Source organism: Girardinichthys multiradiatus, chromosome 9 (assembly GCF_021462225.1).
Source record: "Girardinichthys multiradiatus isolate DD_20200921_A chromosome 9, DD_fGirMul_XY1, whole genome shotgun sequence".
Taxonomy (NCBI): Eukaryota; Metazoa; Chordata; class Actinopteri; order Cyprinodontiformes; family Goodeidae; genus Girardinichthys; species Girardinichthys multiradiatus.
In genome coordinates, this window is record NC_061802.1 from 9,511,811 (window position 1) to 9,531,488 (window position 19,678).

The following is a 19,678-nucleotide window of genomic DNA, read 5'->3' on the forward strand; positions in this document are numbered from 1 at the left end:
CATACGAATAAAATTAGGCAACCTCCTACTTTACCTGCCTTCACATGATTTTCTCTAATGACGTAAGGTGTGAAATACTGTGAAGTTGCTTCAAAAAAGTCCTACCTTCTTCCGGTCTATGCCAAGCCATAACACATCTGTTTGATTTTAAAACAACTTATAGGAAATTGTATTATTTTTCTACTTGTAGTGAAGATGACCTAGTGTTTAGATCTCTGGCTTATTAAAAAAGACAAACTGATTGGTTTCTGATAGAAAGGATACGTGGCAATAATAACTGCAATGTTTGTGCAGCTAAATAAAGGCTTTGTAGAAAGGTGTAGTTTGATACTAATCATTACTCAGTAAAAACAAAATGTTTAGCAAACATGTTGTGGCAAATTATTTTCTGTATTACTCTGGGCCAAAACATAACCCCCCTAAACATCTGTTCAGTTTATGCAAGTTTAATAACAAGGGCCCCGCAATCCATCTGTTGAGGGTGCACTTCTGGCAATGCAGCACCAATGGACTGAATTGCTGTTTCCAACCATGTTAACATTTTTTTCCTCAAGCAAGAAATTTGTTTTTTTAGTCGACAGATAATCATCACATTAAATCTGAGAACTTCCATTACCCAGATAAAACAAGTATGGACTCACCACTATTTGTGCCACCTGCTCCACTTGTGGGACCTGGTGACGAAACTACTGCACGGTATGTTGGAGGAGGAGGAGGTGGTGGTGTGCTCTGACTTCCCTTGCTAGCATCTTTGGGAGAGGTGACCGTTTTATCTCCTTCCTCTTTGGGATGAGAGGTGTTTGTGTTCTTAGACTGGTTCTCTTGATAGAGGACAAGGGGTGGTGGGACCGAGTAAGTTGTGGGTTCCTTAGCAGACGGAGCCACCAGTTCAAGGGGGCCCTCCTTAGGGGCGGGGACTGGTGAGACACTGGCAGGAGAGCTAAGAGGAGGAGTGAAGGAAGCTGGAGGTAATGTATGCTCCTTTGATGCAGGTGATGAAGAGGTGGCAACATTGAGAGGATTTCGGTCTTCTGGTGTAGAAGGACCTGAATGGGCAGGAGCTGGGAAAGGCTCCTCTGATGGAGGTGTAGAGGTTGGAAGCGGGAGAGGAAAGTCTTCTTTTGGGGAAAGAGAGATAGGGAGAGGAGGTGGGGACATTGTTAGAGGGGGAGCGGGGGTTTCAGGTGGAGGTGGGGAAGCTGGTGGAGGAGGTGCTGGTTCTTTGGGTGGGGGTGGAGCAGAGGGAATATGTGGTGCAGGTTCCTTTGGTGCTGGTGGGCCAGCAGGAGAGTGTTCACTGAAGCAGACCCACTTGTCATCTGTATCTTCGCCAGCAGAGGGAGCCGCCTCTGGTCCAAAAATGTTGTCCAGGTCTGCTATAGAGGGCTTCCTGCTTGAGCCATTTGCATCTACTGATGCTTCTGAAACAGAGACCATAGATTATTAAATTAATTTATCTTAATTTCACTTTTTTTTAAATCAATTTCTGGTATTTAAAATTTTGATAAAAATGTATTGTATTATTTTTCATTCTATTATCATCTTTACCATCATCATCATAATTATTATTATTATCATTATCATTATTATTATTATTATTATTTATTATATAATTTGGGGTGCTCTATAAAACATGTCTGATTGAATTAATGTCCGTGTTTGCAGTGAAGCTAATTTATTTCATGCAAGGCAGAGAGTTGAAGGTAAATTATAACAACATGAACATGTTTATTATAAAAAATATGATTTGTGGGCAGTAGAAAAGGTAGAAGAAATCCTCACCTGCATCATCTGCAGACGGGGCTCCGGTTGTTGGTGAGGAAGTTGGGACATTCTTTGGTGGAAGTGGAGGAGGAGCTGAAAAAAATTTTAGGAATTAAATAATGAATAGTTTGAAGATTTAAACTGCAAGTGTTCCAGTATTCCTGTAGCTTTAGAGTGGGCTGCATAGGATCCAGCTTTCTGGTACGAATCAAAAATAAAAGCAATAAACAAATTAGCTTGTAATGATAGGCTGCACGGTGGCGCAGTTGGTAGCACTGTTGCCTTGCAGCAAGAAGGTCCTGGGTTCGAAAACATGCCTGTTAGGTTAATTGGTAACTCTAAATTGCCCTTAGGTGTATGAATGAGTGTGTGTATGGTTGTATGTGTGTTGCCCTGCGATGGACTGGCGACCTGTCCAGGATGTACCCCGCCCCTCGCCCATAGACTGCTGGAGATAGGCACCAGCTCCCCCGTGACCCACTATGGAATAAGCAGTAGAAAATGACTGACTGACTGACACCTTGTAATGACACTTGGCTTTTTAAACAGCAGGAATTATAACACCTGCCAAAAACACATTGATACTTTTGATGAGGGAACAACAAATCCATCCATCATGCAGCAGAGAACCATACAATTCAGTCACCACCATGCCAGGTGCAAGGGTAGGGCAGCAAAGGAGGAAGTGGTTGGTGCAAAATGAGTACAGAACCTTTGCTGTATAATATATGTCAACCAATAAAAAAATGTTGCGCTTGTGTAATGGCTAATGAAATGAAATAGTTAATTCTTTGTTTGGTGGGACATGGAGAGGATCATGGCTGCATGATCAGGACTGTTTGCAGGGTCTGTTTGTTAGTGTGACAATGAGGGACTTCACAGGGCAAGCTGGTGGGTTTGGGCAGTCATTCATGGCAGATGAGAAGCTGAGGCACACAGTGGAATAATGAAACTTACTTCCTGTGGGGAAGGACCTCATTAAAGCGGATTCAGGCTCTGACAGAGAAGCCCCCCACACATCGGGCTCAGAAAGAACCACTAAGTTCAGGAGGGGACACAGAAGGTCAAGTGAAGGAAATTAGCAACACATTACTTAATGGGTTTTTTGATCTTTGAAGAAATATATTTTATGGAAAACAAACATAGATCAACTTGTAATGAAAGTATTAAATCAAATAAGTAAACCTCTTAGGAATCTTTCAGGAAGTATCAAACAGCTAGAAGAAAAATGACGAGTTTGTCAACACAGCATGAACTATCCACGCAACAAACAGCTGCAGCATGTTTATTATGGAACTACACACAAACAGCATTTTTACACCTGTGTGAATCAGTGTATAATGATATTTTATATCAACTACAGGTCTTTACACCTAAGATGGAATTTATGTAAGAGCTAAAAGCTTTTCACCAGCCTGAATCAAGAACCTACAGTGCAGAATATGAGCAGAATCTGCATGTTAACCAAGCTGCAATATACGCATGAGCACAACTTTAGGAAGGGTGGAGGATCTTCATCCTTGACCTTAGCAAATACTCGCTAAACCAAATCCACAACTGCAGTAGGTCCAAAAGAAGAAGAATTATGTAAAGAAATGAGAGGAAGGAGAAGAGAACAGAAGGTAGAGGAAATGTTATAACAGCCAAGTAAGAGTAAGCTGACAGCAAAAGAGAGACAGAAAGAGAAAGCTTCTGTGAATCAATCCAGACAAAACATAGACACATTTAGAGGACTAAAAAGGGATGATGTATACAGGGAGAAAGAGAACAGTTACCTTCAGTTTTTTGTTCTCCGAAAGCTGTTTCCAAGGGAGGCCCAAATAAGGCTGTGGTGTCTTCAGAGAGAGCTGTTTGCTGATTGCTGCAGCAGCAACAGAGAGCGAGTTATATATGAAAAGCTGTTCATGGTAGCGTTGTCATTTCAGCAACCAGTCAGTTAACTATTTTAGGGCAATGACACCTTAGAGTTAGCTAGATAAAAAGGGTTAAGCAGTGCAATTCATTAAATTGTCTACACAAAAAAATCCTTAAAAAAATCCTTTTTTACATGTATTAATTTATTGGACATTACTTCTCATTGGCTATCTATGTAACGTTTGGTTTAAATTTGTTTTTAATTAAATTGCTCCAGCTGACAGGGCATGAAAACGCTCATTGGTCGGCTAATTGTAAAAAAAAAACCTGTTAATTTTAGTTAAGGTCCTGTCAAACTGGTCGCCAGTGTGATTCATGGTAATGTCGTTAATTCAAGGAGTTTAAGCCAGGACTTAAAATCCAGTGTTTAAGCAATTTGTGCAAATCAGTGAGGAGAAAATTAATCCCTTCAGCCTTTAGCCTTCCTTTTGCACACTTTGCCCATGTACACTTCACCCCTTACAATATAAAATGCCCTCTTTAACATGATTAAACCCTATAGGGATGATTAAATAAATGCACAGTGTTTTTATATAGGGAGATAGCATACAGAGTGTAATATAGTAAGCTATTAAAAGATAGTGTATCACTGTTAGACAAGTATAAAAAAAATAGAAAAACAAACAGCAACAACTGCAATATTGCATTAAGCAGTCATATGGGGATACAGTGAATAATCTCTGAATCTAGGTGCAGAGAGAGAAGGGGTCATGTGACTAATTTGACTCCACATGACACAACAATGAAAACCAAAACAACTGGACAACAAAAAACTGACATTTAAGCAAACCACAGGGTTTGCAGCATGATTTACCCTCATAGCTCTCAATGATGTGCAGATTGACAACAGTTCAGGTTTACTGTAGTGCACAGAGTCCCACAAGAGAGATAAAAATAAATTTTGATTTGCTTAGATATTTGTTCAAAATTCTTTTGAGACAAAAAAGTCTTGCAATGAGCTTTTACACTCACCGGCCACTTTATTAGGTACACCTGTCCAACTGCTCGTTAACGCAAATTTCTAATCAGCCAATCACATGGCAGTAACTCAATGCATTTAGGCATGTAGACATGGTCAAGACCGCTGCAGTTCAAACCGAGCATCAGAATGGAGAAGAAAGGTGATTTAAGTGATTTTGAACGTACATGGTTGTTGGTGCCAGACGGACGACTCTACGTATTTCAGAAACTGCTGATCTACTGGGATTTTCACGCACTACCATCTCTAGGGTTTACAGAGAATGGTCCGAAAAAGAGAAAATATCCAGTGAGCAGCAGTTCTGTGGCCGCAAATGCCTTGTTGATGCCAGAGGTCAGAGGAGAATGGCCAGACTGGTTCGAGCTGATAGAAAGGCAACAGTAACTCAAATAACCACATGTTACAACCAAGGCATGCAAAAGAGCATCTCTGAACGCACAACACGTCGAACCTTGAGGCAGATGGGCTACAGCAGCAGAAGACCACACCAGGTGCCACTCCTGTCAGCTAAGAACAGGAAACTGAGGCTACAATTCGCACAGGCTCATCAAAATGGGACAATAGAAGATTGGAAAAACGTTGCCTGGTCTGATGAGTCTCGATTTTTGCTGCGACATTTGGTGTTAGGGTCAGAATTTGGCGTCAACAACATGAAAGCATGGATCCATCCTGCGTTGTCTCAACGGTTCACGCTGGTGGTGTAATGGTGTGCGGGATTTTTTCTTAGCACACTTTGGGCCCCTTAGTACCAATTGAGCATTATGTCAACACCACAGCCTACCTGAGTATTGTTGCTGACCATGTCCATCCCTTTATGACCACAATGTACCCATCTTCTGGTGGTTACTTCCAGCAGGATAACGCGCCATGTCATAAAGCACGAATCATCTCAGACTGGTTTCTTGAACATGACAATGAGTTCACTGTACTCAAATGGCCTCCACAGTCACCAGATCTCAATCCAATAGAGCACCTTTGGGATGTGGTGGAACGGGAGATTTGCATCATGGATGTGCAGCCGACAAATCTGCAGCAGCTGTGTGATGCTATCATGTCAATATGGACCAAACTCTCTGAGGAATGTTTCTTGTTGAATCTACGAAGAATTAAGGCAGTTCTGAAGGCAAAAGGGGGTCCAACCCGGTACCAGCAAGGTGTACCTAATAAAGTGGCCGGTGAGTGTATGTTCCTTTGTTATAAGGTCCAGATCTAAATCTAACAAAAAACCTGTAGCAAGACTTAAAATTTTATGTTCACATATGCATCCAATCTGACTGAGCTTGAAATAGTTTGCAAAGAAGAATGGACAATAATGTCAGCCTCTAGATGTGCCGAGGTGGTAGAGATGTCCCAAAAGACTTGCAGATGTGACTGGAGTGAAAGGTGGCTCTAAAACGTATTGACTAAGCGAACCTGAATACAGATGGATCCCACTCTTTTCAGATTTTTATTTAATAAAAATAAATTGAGAACCACGTGTCATTTTCCTCCTACTTCACAATTATGCACTTTTTTGGTGCTGGCTGGTCACATAAAATCCTAATAAAATATATTAAAGTTTCTGTTTGTAATTCGAGAAAATTTATAAAGGTTCAATCATTATGTAAGAGGCTGCTATACAGGAGCATTATTTTACAATTGTTTTTTGATAAATGCTTTTAGGCCTTTTGCAAGGCTCCTTGGCAAGACTATTCTACTGCATTATAAACGATTTATCTTTTTGTGTTGATTAGACAATTTTAAATCAAATTTCTTTTGACCACTGTGTGTAAAATTTCACAAATAAAAATCAAAAGGAGAGAAGCTCCATACCTGGGTGTTTGTGGTGCTGGAGCTGGTGTGGGGGCCACAGTGGGAGCAGCAGGAACGGCACGCCTCGGTCTGGCAATTTCCTCACCTGGGAGCATAAAGAAAAAAAATATTAATCGCATATGAGCACTATATTACTTTTTTCCAGTGATCTATTAAAAAAATACAAGTCTGGGCTGAAGAGCAGCAAGAATGTTACTTACTAGATGTGTTCCTTTTCAAACCCTGTACCATGGGAAAAAACAGAAAAAACAGTAAAGTTTTAAATTCTAACAAGAAGAGGCACAAAGTAACACAAATTTCCAAGTTTCATTTTCACCCTATGTTCAGATAAAGCAAATACATTTAAAATTTTTGAATGTCACCAATTTCAACTAATAACCTTTTAAAAGTGTGACTGGACATTAGTGAAGGCCAGAGGAGAAACTTCAGCCTTAGGTTTATTCAAACGGTAGGTGGTAATAATTCAAGGACATTCACCATTTTTTACATTTCCTGTCACCCAGGGTAAAGATGAGTCTTCAAATAAATTAAGTTTTTCTTGCAGTAGCATAATACTACACTGAAAAGAGAGAGAAAGCCAACCCTTAATTTAGATACATTTATTCAGTGCAGAAGAAAAATCATGTTAAAGAAATAGTTTTTCATAAAATGACAAGTAACAACTTGTTAGCACCCCTTGCAATGCAAAAACAATAAATGTAACAAAATCAGTTTTTAATTTATACCTTTTTTAGGTAAATAAGTATTTAATTTTATTCCTGGTTCCTTGGAGTATAAATACGACTGGACACAGAGACCCATTTCTCGTCACTGGCTTATAGGTTGGACAAGGATCTAAGTTTATCTTGCTACCAAAAACTATCCTTAAAGCTCACTACTAGAGCACCACAGCATCAATAGTGGCATCCTGGACAAGCCAAGTGTCCATAACAACATTAAACTCTATCCACGTGCCAATTGGTTGTTTAGAAAGCACGCCAAGTTAAGTATATGTTCCTATAAGTAGAGTGGGAGGATATAACAATATTGTAATCTGATATTGTGCAGTGAGTATCATCAACAATACTGTGGCTTTAAATAGAACTTTTCAACAACGAACACTCCCGATACATCTGAAAACAATAATAATAGAAAGCAACTGATGCACACTGTTAATTATGGCTGAGGATCTGTGATGCAGTGGGCCCATTTCTCTTCCAAAGATCATGGGAACCTTGTTAGGGTCCATCACATCATGAACTCTTTGAAATACCAGCACATTTTAGATAACTTTTACAGCCTCTAGCCTCAAGACATAAAAAATCCACTTTTTTTAATGGCCATTCACAGTCCTCAGTCCTAAACACCAAAGAAAACATGCGGGGTGAAATAAAGACCAATCTGGACAGTCTTATGAAATTCTAAGGTAATGAGTTTAGGACAAGCAATTATATTTAAAAATTTTTATACCCACTGAATAAATGCACCCAATTTAAAAGGTTGAATGTTCCATCATTTTTTAATGTGAGATTTTAGCGCTGATAACAAAGGCAACTAGACTTATTCAAATTATTACCACCCAAAGTGCAATCAGCACCACTTTGTATGTGCATTGGTACAATGAATTTCTTAGTTTCATATAAGTGACAAATTGCAACTTAGAAGCCCTCTCCTGCCTGCAGTAACCAGACATGATAGCAGTGGGTTGTCATGAAAGCTTAAAAAAATAAAAAAGCCATAATAATGTGACTTTTGAGGTGCAAGAAGCAGCTTGTGACAGCACATAAAGTGTGAAACTGGCAAAGTCAGTGGGAAAAATCTAAGGGTCTTAAATTTGGCATTGGCATTGGTTTTTTCTGCTGTGATCCCAACAGAAGTATGAATTCATAGTCGGGAGGACACCATGAGCAATGAAAGGCAGGGGCATGTGAGAGGAGAGCGTGAAGGGAGGGGAGGAGACATGAGCAGATGAAGAGACACGATGGGAAGAGACTGGAGTAAGATATCAAAGAGCCAACTGTCAAAAGTGCAAATTTTCACCAAGCAGACAAAAGCAAAAATATATAGCCATTCAAGGTGGAAACCGAAAACACCATCAGACTAGAGATCTGGAGAATTACTTAAAAAAAAAAAAATGCTTATATTTATTTTTAGCAGAGAAAATATCAACTCCTGTTAAAGGGTACAGGAAGCCATGTGACATATTAAGCCGGACCCCAGTTAGATGGACAGAAAGGACACTTACCGGGCTACGTCTCTGTGACCAGCATAAAGGAAGAGAGAAGAGATACCTGATCAGAAAGTGACAAATCAGTAAAGAGGAGAGCATATGCATCAGAAGAAGACCTCGCCCATGCTGATTTTCATATTTAATATTTTAATTCAGAAACATGTCTTCAAACACTTAGTCTTTTTGTAATCAAGAGTGCAGAGGATGATTTATTGAAACTGAAATGTATGCTTGTGTTCAGTACGTTGCTGGCAAGAAAACGTATGGACAAAATCCAAAACATCTTGTACAGCCGCCTCATTAATTCAGTTTCCTCTATCCTAGCATCCATTTCCTGATCAGTGTGCTATTAAAACAGAAACTCTGCCACCTAATCCCTATGAGGTTCCATTCATTTTCCCACATATCCTCTCTCTGCCCTCTTGCACTCTTCAATTTCTACTGAAATCACTCCCACATGAGATCCACCTCACAGCAACCATCTCTCCCTCCAACCCCTCTCTCTTTTGCTTGCCCCAGTTGTGCAGTGAGCCATGAGTGATTAAAGTGATGTAACCGAGGCTGGGACATGCTGGTGGTAGGAATTCATTTCATTGGATGAAGTGTTCAGGACAGAGCTCAGTAAAGGCTGACCTAGCCAATCACTGCAGCTCTGCCAAATGTAAACAGGAAGAACATTTGAGCTGCAGAAAATAAATGACCCAGTAAAATCCCTTGACCATTTTAGGGACAAGTATTTTCATTTACATTTTTTATAGACAGTATCATTTTTAATATTTGTACAAGAGTAAAGGTATGTACTGGCCGCTGTTAAACTCAGAAAGGTTTGCAGAATTTTAAGCAGACAAACATCACTGAAGAGAACTATCTTCAACAGACTCAAATGATTTTAAACATGGTAAAAATATATTTAAAAAATGGTAAACCAAAAAGTCCTAAGTTTTCTTTAGAAAAATGTACATATAAACAGATATTAAATAAATAAAATGCATTGTGTGAGGTTGTCCTAACATTTTAGCTACCAGTTTGACCTGTTCTTTGTTTCTTCTGCAATGTGTAATCTTGGTATTTGGACTGAGAATCAGCAGACTAAGAGTGCCACAACCAATTAAAATCAGATTTGAGATGTGTAAGTCAGCAGAAACGTACCTTAAAACACTCTTGCACATCATTGTACCACAGCAACAAAAGAAAAACCAAACTCCGACGTGGTGTAAAGTAGCTGAGCAGCTACACAAGTACAACGGGTCTCAAAAGTCAACATACTTCTGTTAAAATGTCTGATTTTCCACGACATAGAAAACGAAAGTAAGATTAGTCATAAATGTTTTCCGTCTTTAATGTATAACTTGTGCAATTCAACAGAAAAAAAAAATCTGTTAGAAGCCAAAATGTAAGAAAACAAATAAGGTGCAATAACTTGGCTACATAAGGGAGCACACCCTTAAACTAATGCCTCGTTAAAAAACCTTTGGATTCAATTTCAGAATTCAGTCTTACTTGGTAGGAATCTACCAGCATGCCACTTCTTGCCTTGGCAAGACTTCCCACTCTACCAACCTTAATATTCCGCTGTTGCCCTCATTGGTTCAGTTTAATGTGATGCTGAAAATTAGAATATCTTGTCCTCTTTAGCTTTCTAGCAAACACTTGAAGGTTTTAGGTCCAAACTTACTTGTTTTTGAAACTATTCAAAATTCCACACACATGGTCAAAAGGCTCAGCTCCATGAAGAAAGGAAACCCCACAGCATAATGCTACCATCATCATGTTTTACTGTGGGTGTGGTGTTCTTTTTTCACTGTGCAGGGTGTTGTTTTTCTGACAAACATCTTTTTGGGAGTGTGATCCAAAGGTGAACTTTGGTTCAAGGTTCAAGGTTGCTTTATTTAAACCTGTAAGTAGATTTGTTTTGAGGAGGTTCATTCAATCACTAAATTAATTAACTAAATAATACAAACATCTTAACACACCCATAACCATTCACATAAATATAAATTTGCTTAAAGTGGTCCAAGCTCCATAAATCAGATCAAAGCAAGACAAATAGCAAAATAGCAATTTTATTCTCAATAGCCGGATATTTAATGAAAGTGACTTTTAGATGGTAAAGTTTCTTCCTAAAATCAATTATCATTTCTTTTATCAGTAGATGATAGATGCTACCTTACGAAGACTAAATGCTAAAATTAAATTATTTAACATTTTTCTGATTAAATATTTTGTACATATTATCCTCATAAAATATGTATTTCTTTTTCAGTTGAATAGTGAAGGATGTATGTTACAGATGGAAAACATTTTGAAATAATGTATTTTATTACTGCGCAAAAAAAGGAGTTTAGACATTTTTGGGATTTACTTAATCTGCTTTAGATTAAAAACAGGCAACATTATCTAGTAACTATGAGTGACTTCATGCTGATTTAATATACTTTGCCCCAAATCCTGTTTGCTTTTTAGCAGCAACACAAACATAGAATAAGTAGGAAGTATTTTGAGTTGTAAAAGAGCAACAAATAGTTAAGAAAGGCTTATAAAACAAAGCTAAAAAGCAGAGTCTTACCGGACTCCTCTACAGAGGTAAGGGTCATTTTAGGCAGCAAAGCAAAAATAATCAAAGGAAGAGAAAAAGGTAACAGAATGTTAGAAGGCAGGGAGGTGTTATAAACACAAGCAAAGCAGACAGTTAGCTCCATTTAATGCGGTCAGAAACAAAGGTACGTGGAGACAGTTCTCTGAAGAGAACTGGAGAAGTTGTCAACAAAAACATTTGTGTGAAGTTTTAGTGTGAAATAAGCTGTTAGCCTGAGTCATCATTGCTTCATGACAAACACATCTAGTAGTCCTGACACTTATTAGCTCTGGCAGAGTTTTCATACTAGTCACAATCTGGGGTCAGAAGAATGTTAAGGCTTCATCGTGCAATGAAATATCTTCAAATAATCTAAAGGAATAGATCTGAAATTCAACAATCTGGCGTTTCCTGGTCGGTATAGTACTCTATTCTTGTTTTAGGTCTGATCTACGGATTCTTATTTTTATCGATTAGAAGAAGGACAAAAGGTTTTTTTCATAGAGGCAGTGATTTTATATCTAATATAAAGATAATAAAAGATTATCCCCATTTATACCTTAAATGACATGCCCCTAAACGTAATGTATTTCTTATTAAACGGAAAACAAAGAGCATCGATCTCCATGATGTTTAATGCAGTCATGGTTAAAAATGGTGAGAATTTAGTTTTGATGCATTTAATGAGCAGGAAAACAAATTCAGATCTTTCAGTATTTGACCTGATCACCAATAAGAGTCGATCAAGGGATAATTGGCAGATACAGATCTCTTGCAACAGATTGGTACATTTTAAAGTTAATATGCAAGTAGTAAGACGATGCTTTTCACACAATGGTGCACATTTATGACCTAATTAGTTATTAATAGTCAGTTAGGCAAACACAGCTACTAAGCAATTAAATGCCCAGAAAAATGCAAGATCAAATCCAAAAATTACATTTTTTATGTCCAACAACAAATGCACAAAAATTGAAAGCTAGACAAAATAATCTAATGAATGTGTCATTTAGATAAAGTTCCATACGTGAACCCAACTAATAATACCATAAAAAGACCTTCACACCTGGTCGACAATGCCAGTGAGTGAACCCACTGAAGCTCGATTAAATTATAGAGGATAGAAGCTCGAATGACCACAGGTAATATACTGAAACACAAGTTCATTGTGTCCACTTTCCTTTCTAAATAATTTAAAGCAGACTCCTATGCTAACTGTCCTGACTGGGAGAACGCAAGATCTAAGGCCTAAAAATAGCTGAAGGCTACATGAGGAACTCCGCTGCTAACTACAGGCTACCTGATGGGCATTTCCATGCATTGTTACACGAGAAGTTGGAAGATGTAATCTAGTGGTTTATGTTTTACAAATTCTGAATTACATTAAACGGCTTTAAAGTAACAAGAAATAATGTGTCAACAGAGTATAAAGGCCTTACAAACTAGCCACATTTCAAGATTTTATATAAATCTGCCACTTCTGACCTAAGGTGTTTAGTCCAATATTCAAATCAATCTTCTAAAATATGTGACAATAGTCATTCAGACACATATGGATAATATAAGTAAACTGTGGGGTAAGGATATATTGTGTACACAGATGTTAAAGCTCAGCAGATGGCTCTAAAAAGATCATGATGCATCAGTGGGAAAGAAAAGACAATGACATCTACATACAGGCACAACACAATAAATTAAATAACATGGAAATATCCATATTTTTAAATAATTCAATTCAAAAAGGTGGAACTCATTTAGATCAACTTCACTGAGAGGGATGAATTTGAAGCATTAATTTCTCTTAACTTAGATGATTTTTTTGCTTACAGCTAATAAAAACTGAAAAACATTTTTCTCTGAAAATTTGAATTTCAAAAAAGACCAATAAAGTGTGGATCTCTAATGCAGAAATGTCATGTAATGGTTTAGACAATCATGCTGACTTGACAGTTGTCTAGCAGACAGTCACTGACACCCTCCACAACCATCAATAGGTCTGTGTGAAAGAAGCTGTCTGCTCACAGAGTGCTATTTGGTGTAAGAAAATAGTTTGGTAGAAACTGGTGCATCTGTGCACGTAAAAACAGTCCCGCTCCGCATGTTAAACACTGGGGTGAAGAAAAGAAGTATGACCTGTACATACATGTGACAATGATCTAAACGTCATTAACCAAATCTGCTAATGAAGGCCAGCAGAAGGAGGGCATAGACGTCGGGGTTACTCACCATAGGAGACGGGGAAAGGGCTATGTTGCCGATGGAGGCTCTGAGCTCATCGACCGAGGCAGCTGCGATGACACAATCAGCCGGCAGTGGTTTGATTTTGATTTTAAACATCTTCTTCTTGTGGTCCTCCTCTTCTTCAGACTCGTCAGAGGAGAAAAAGTGGGTTTTTTTGGTAGGTGAGGGCACAAAGTCAAGGAAAATGTCCAAACATAAAACTATCCAGCTGATTTGCATTTAACTTCGATCATATTTTAAATATGATCTTAATTAAAATGTTTACTATTTGTGGTTCAATTATCCTTTTCATTATTCTGCGTCAGTCTAACTTGAAAACAACGATCGCTCCTCTGCACAGTCTGATGAGAAACATTCAAAAGGTAAAGGAAATCAACATCACCTGTAAGGTAAAATAATTCTAACTAATCTATGCCAGTTAATTAGTGTGATACTGCCACCTTTCACTGAACGGTTTGGAGGTTTTCACAAGAAATTCACTTCTTAGAGGGTATTTAGCTAGATCAGTTCATCGTGAGCACACATTAAAGAGAATATTCTTTAAACACCAAACAACTGATCTATTTTAAGTGATTTGAAAGCACCCTTTTTCTACCAATAATAAATCAAGTTGTGTTGAGGATATCTCCTTCCTCGGACTCTTCATCGGGTCTGATACTGTAGCCCTCATCATCCACCTCAGGAGAATTCTGAAACACAGCGACTGTAAATCAGTACAAACCTTTAAATATGAGTTCAGTTTAACTGCTAACACTGTGTTGGTACCAGCAGCTAATTCAAGGAGTCTAACTGTATCTGTGCTTTTTATGGAGGAATTTCTAGTTCCACCAATTGCAGTAAAACTGAAAATGTCATGACTGTCATTGATGGATATGATTTGCAAATACGCATGGACCAGTTAGTAGTGTCAACTGTATAGCAAAGTATAGCAATCATTTACAATACAATAATGCAGCATTGTCCCTCCCCTACCTGTTCCTGCACACTGCCAGTCAGCTGGTTGGCAGAACACTGCTACACACTTCCATTATTTACAAGAAATGCTATATCTTTGCATAAAGCTATGTTAAAATAAAAAAAATAAATATGGAAAATGCAATAATTGTAATAATCAATATGATATTTTAGTAGCAATATTTTTGTTTTAAATAAAAGCAATTCAATCATCTCATATGTTTTTCTTTGAATTATTTTTGTCAATACTGTAAAACTGTGGTATTTCTGTTGAAGGTTACATACTGTGAGAATTTTGTTCTGACTTGTACTTGTTTATTTACCACCTACAATTTCTTTTACCAAGCCATGATAAAATAAGGATAACATGTAACTCTAGGTAAGGCTGGAGTTTTGGTAGGTGGGTTGGTGCAGATGGATCATAAATACTACTTAAAACAACTATGTTTACTTACATATCTTTCCCAGTCGATATCTCCATTGAAGCCATTCGGGGCTCCGTTTGTCTTCTTCTGAGACTGAGAAGACAGAAGCTATTTGATTAAAATCCCTCCAGACACTGAAGAAAGAGTGAGTTATGTAAGACTCTGCTACATCTATTGCAAACTACAATTCAGCAGTATTCTTGTGGAATTAAAAGTTTTTCTCAGGACCTTTTCTGTTCACAGAGTTGCTCTTCTCAAAGTTTTGGATCAGCAAAATAACACTAAAACAAGTATTTAACATTTTAAAAGTATAATTCGAATATTATAAGGTTTTGATGATATACACACATACATATATACATACATATATATTTTCTTTCCTTGTTTTCATGCACCACATGATTCAGAGTACACTCAGTGGGAGACCGATGGATTAAATAACACGCTGCTATATTTTTCACTGATACTAATTCTATGCAGACACAGTGCTACTCTAAAGGCTCGTCTATTCTCAAAAGCTAAATTCAGTACCAATTCAACCTCTTGGGGTTCCTGGGAAGCAAAAAGAACACAGAAAATACATAATTGATCCGCTGTTCACCAAATTTAGTTGCTTCCACAAAGACTTTGTTTGTGCTTGTTTAAAATTCAGATTTACAAGTAAAGCAAACAATGTTTGCTGGTACTTACACCACCGTCTCTGTCTGGAGACCCTCTGTGAAACATATAGGAAGATAACAGAAAAACATATTAAAGGTTGCTTGTTGCATTTAATTTAATAATCTACTGATTTGGTTATTAGCTAAGAGAAAATATTCAAAAGGGCTGATCGGCATTAGTGCCTTCAGACATCTTTACAAATATCACAGCACAAACGCATTCACAGTACGGTTAAAAAAATCCCTCTTAATATATAAATACTACAAACCTTTCTTTAGGTTATTTCATGCATTATTCACAGATCATTCATAACATCCACAGTATTTTGCCTATCCCCTGTGAACAAGGATCTGGGCATCGCAATCAAAAACTAGACTTACGTAGAGTCACTGTCCTTCTCTTTCTTCCGTATCCCAAAGGCCTTCCTGGTACGTTTTTTCAATCCTGAAAAATCACAAAGAGAAACCAAAGGCATGATTAAAAGGTGGCTTCTGTGGGCGGCTTAAAGGTTAGCTTGGGTCAGCTGCTTGTCATGTGGATTAAAGGCAATATTTTCATGTATTATTTACTGACTGGCTGCATCGCTGTGAGAAAAAAAGCTGTTAAAACTATAAAAGCATTCACGGTCATCATTGGAGACGGTCATCAGATTGGACGACAGCCTTGCAATCATCAAGGAAACCTTCTAGGATGGAAAATTAATCACGACTGAAAATCAATGAGCTAGCGACTGAACCGGGACAATAATGGAGCATAGAAGCTACAGTAGGTCAGACAGAAGGTTCAATAAATAACAATCCACACAAGACTCCAAATGTCCTCATTAGCATATTGAATAATAGTAAAGAAAAATTAAGCAAACTTGGAAGAACTCGACTAAGAGCTTTTCCTACTTGAACAGAAATGTCTGCTGAAAGACAATACAAAAAATTACTGAAGTCCACATTCATGCATATTCAAGAATGTGTTCTCCTCTATGTGTTCTGAAAACAAAGGTGCAGCACAGAAATCTATTTGGGAATAAATGGATAAAGAAAACAGCAAAGTAAAACTTTAGTTAAGTCAATTTATAGACATGTCTTGTATTTGATTTAAAATCCTACTATTCATTAATGCATTAGGCACTGGATTTGCTCTTCTTTCAATGTGTATATTAAAAAAAGAACTTTAAAAGGTCAAATTACCTGACCTATTGCTGTTTTTAAAACAGCACTGTTTCAGCAGGTTTAAACAGAAAACTTAGATTTTTGTCTTCTTTACTCTACAGGAGGTTAAACTGCAGTCAGTTTCAACTTCATATTTGCTACCTTTGACATTAAAAAGATTTAATATCAACTTCACCCAAAAGTCCTGTTGAGATCCTGTTGATCTCAGATGCTCCCATTTCTTTCTTACCCAGAATGAAAGCCCAGTTGTCCCCCTCCATTCTGTCTCTGCTGACTCCTCTACTTTCATTCTTCCTGGTCTTTAACTTGCAGTGAACTCAGCACATAATCTACTGACCAACCAGTCTCTTCGTCATGCCACCTGCAGATACACGCTGTACCTCCGATGAGGAACTTGATGCTCTTCAAGCTGAAGCATGCGCACATCCCTACATAGATAAGGTGTCCTGTCCTTTATCTGCATATGGTGCTCAAATTCAACACCGGTAACTTTATTTCTGAGTTAAAGACAATTTATTGCAGAAATGTAATTGTCAAAACATTAGAAAATATCCACTGTTGTTTCACCTAAAACTGTTTAATTTTCAGGCTACCAGAAAAAAAGAGTTTAAATGCATAAAGAAATAGAGTAGGCATTCATTTGGTCCTTATTTGTCCTTACTAACAAGCTGGAAGATACATAGGCTCCTGCAAACTGTATTTAGTGACACACAAAGACACAGAATGGGATCAGACCCATGGAGGCAAGCTTATACTATGTTTTGAAAGCAGCTTTGCATTAATGAAAGCCAAGTCAGAAGAATGACAGACCTATGTTGTATATTATATGAGCAGCATAGGAAAGAAAAGCAAATACACTTTCCTTCATTTTTGGTATCTCTGGTAAAGATGTGTATTCAATGAATCACCACTGTCACTATTATTGGAACCCCTAACAATTCCTGTCAAATACATGCAGCAGTTTTGACATTCATTTCTTGAGTACAAATGTACCTAAATGCACACATTAATCACAAAGGATTTAAGTCAAGTTAACCGTTTCAAAATGCTGCATAAAATCAGCTGTTCTTTCCAAAAACCAATATATAAGGGCGATTTGTAATTAAAGTTTATGCGGTACAAACTGTAAGTGCTTTACTTTTTAATTTAAACACTAAATGACAACAAGATTCAACTTAAATGCATTCTTTCTGCGTGAAAGCTTGTCTGTGAAGCTAAGCAAAGGGAAACAATATAACTAACAAATATGTACAAGAGCACAGAATAGCACTGGACAGAATGAATCACATGATGCTTTGGAAAACTGTAAACATGTTTTAATTTTACTAATCTAATTCCACCCCTAGATATAGCAAAACACTTTTTGTTGCAAAGCCACATTTGTTTTCCTCTCTGCCTTTTGCTCAACTTGTTCTGTACCTGCATTTTTGTTCACTAATTACAAGTCGGGGTTTCTCATATGAACTCATTTGTCAGACAGTAATATATTTCTTGTTTCAAAGAATAATTTATGTCTTATCGATCCCCTATCAGCCATCTTTTAGCTGCTGGGTTTTTTCTTCATATGGTGCTTTTGCCGCAAATCTACTTTTGCTTCAAAAATAAAAACTAACGGAAAAAGAGCTGTATTAAGGAAACAAAGTAAACAATTGGTATCCCTTTTCAGTATGGATATTTTAGCTACCTACAACCCCTTATTAAAAACAGTTACTATGAATATTTCATTTTTTGTTTTCAAAAAAATGTTTCCACATCCTTCTTATTCTACTTTATACAAATGTTTTTCTCTATGAAATAAATATTCAAATATATTCCTCTTCTAATCTAGTAGCACGTTTTCACATTGTATACTTAAAAGGACATCTACATAAAGCATAGACTTTGCTATAACAGAGTAAAAAAAAAAAATGCAGTCTGTGATGGTAGCAACATGCAGATTTTTCTTGAGACAGGCAAACTTCCTACTCAAGCAAAGGAGGATAAGAAAGCCCTTCAGGGGTTAAATGACAGAGAGCAAAGAGCATGTGGTGCACAATGTTTAAAGATGACTTCTGTTCAGAATGATGCTAGATCAACTACGAACAGGAAGCATTAGTGGTCTATTCACAAGACATACTAACGTTGTTCTAGGAAAATCCAACTGATTTACAGCCAAACAGGAAAAGATATTGCCAAACCAAAATAAAATGTGAACAGCTGTTAAAATTCTTCACTTAGAGTTGCACAAAACGTTTTTCTTCAAGCTAAAATATAAGGCTACTTGGTTATTTTTGTAAATACGTTGTAAAATAATGACTATTAAGATTTAAAGAAAAGGAAATAAGAATTAGTGTACCATCAACAAAGCAGGAACCCATTTCAAAAAAATGCTGTAAAATGTGAAAACAAATCCAAAAAAGAAAGGAAACCCCCTAAGAGCAATGAAGAATGTATTACTATGGCTTTGTAAGGTCCACCCTCAGCCTACGTAAAATGCTTGGAGGTTGAACAGCAAACAACAACAACAACTATATTTGTATCATTATTAAATTTAGTTTGTGCAAGAGATGACCCAACTTAACAGCTTATCCTCAGCAGATGTACACAAAGATCACAAACAAATCTACAGGTCCTTCTCAAAATATTAGCATATTGTGATAAAGTTCATTATTTTCCATAATGTAATGATGAAAATTTAACATTCATATATTTTAGATTCATTGCACACTAACTGAAATATTTTAGGTATTTTATTGTCTTAATACGGATGATTTTGGCATACAGCTCATGAAAACCCAAAATTCCTATCTCACAAAATTAGCATATCATTAAAAGGGTCTCTAAACGAGCTATGAACCTAATCATCTGAATCAACGAGTTAACTCTAAACACCTGCAAAAGATTCCTGAGGCCTTTAAAACTCCCAGCCTGGTTCATCATTCAAAACCCCAATCATGGGTAAGACTGCCGACCTGACTGCTGTCCAGAAGGCCACTATTG

At 37.4% G+C, this 19,678-nt stretch overlaps 1 protein-coding gene across 6 annotated transcripts in view; it reads right to left on the bottom strand.

Annotated features, from left to right (window-relative positions):
* sgip1a (SH3GL interacting endocytic adaptor 1a) overlaps positions 1-19,678 on the bottom strand; it is a 104,321-nt gene that overhangs the window by 30,166 nt on the left and 54,477 nt on the right. For 5 of the 6 annotated variants that reach the window (XM_047374793.1, XM_047374791.1, XM_047374790.1 and 2 more), the window contains 12 exons: positions 15,914-15,977; positions 15,564-15,588; positions 14,904-14,966; positions 14,120-14,183; positions 13,480-13,655; positions 8,694-8,705; positions 6,670-6,691; positions 6,470-6,554; positions 3,540-3,625; positions 2,722-2,802; positions 1,783-1,857; positions 642-1,421 (listed from right to left, as the gene is read on the bottom strand). In XM_047374793.1, coding sequence (XP_047230749.1) covers positions 642-1,421; positions 1,783-1,857; positions 2,722-2,802; positions 3,540-3,625; positions 6,470-6,554; positions 6,670-6,691; positions 8,694-8,705; positions 13,480-13,655; positions 14,120-14,183; positions 14,904-14,966; positions 15,564-15,588; positions 15,914-15,977 — 1,533 coding nt within the window. The remainder of the gene's footprint in view (positions 1-641; positions 1,422-1,782; positions 1,858-2,721; positions 2,803-3,539; positions 3,626-6,469; positions 6,555-6,669; positions 6,692-8,693; positions 8,706-13,479; positions 13,656-14,119; positions 14,184-14,903; positions 14,967-15,563; positions 15,589-15,913; positions 15,978-19,678) is intronic. The other variant, XM_047374794.1, reaches the window with a different exon arrangement.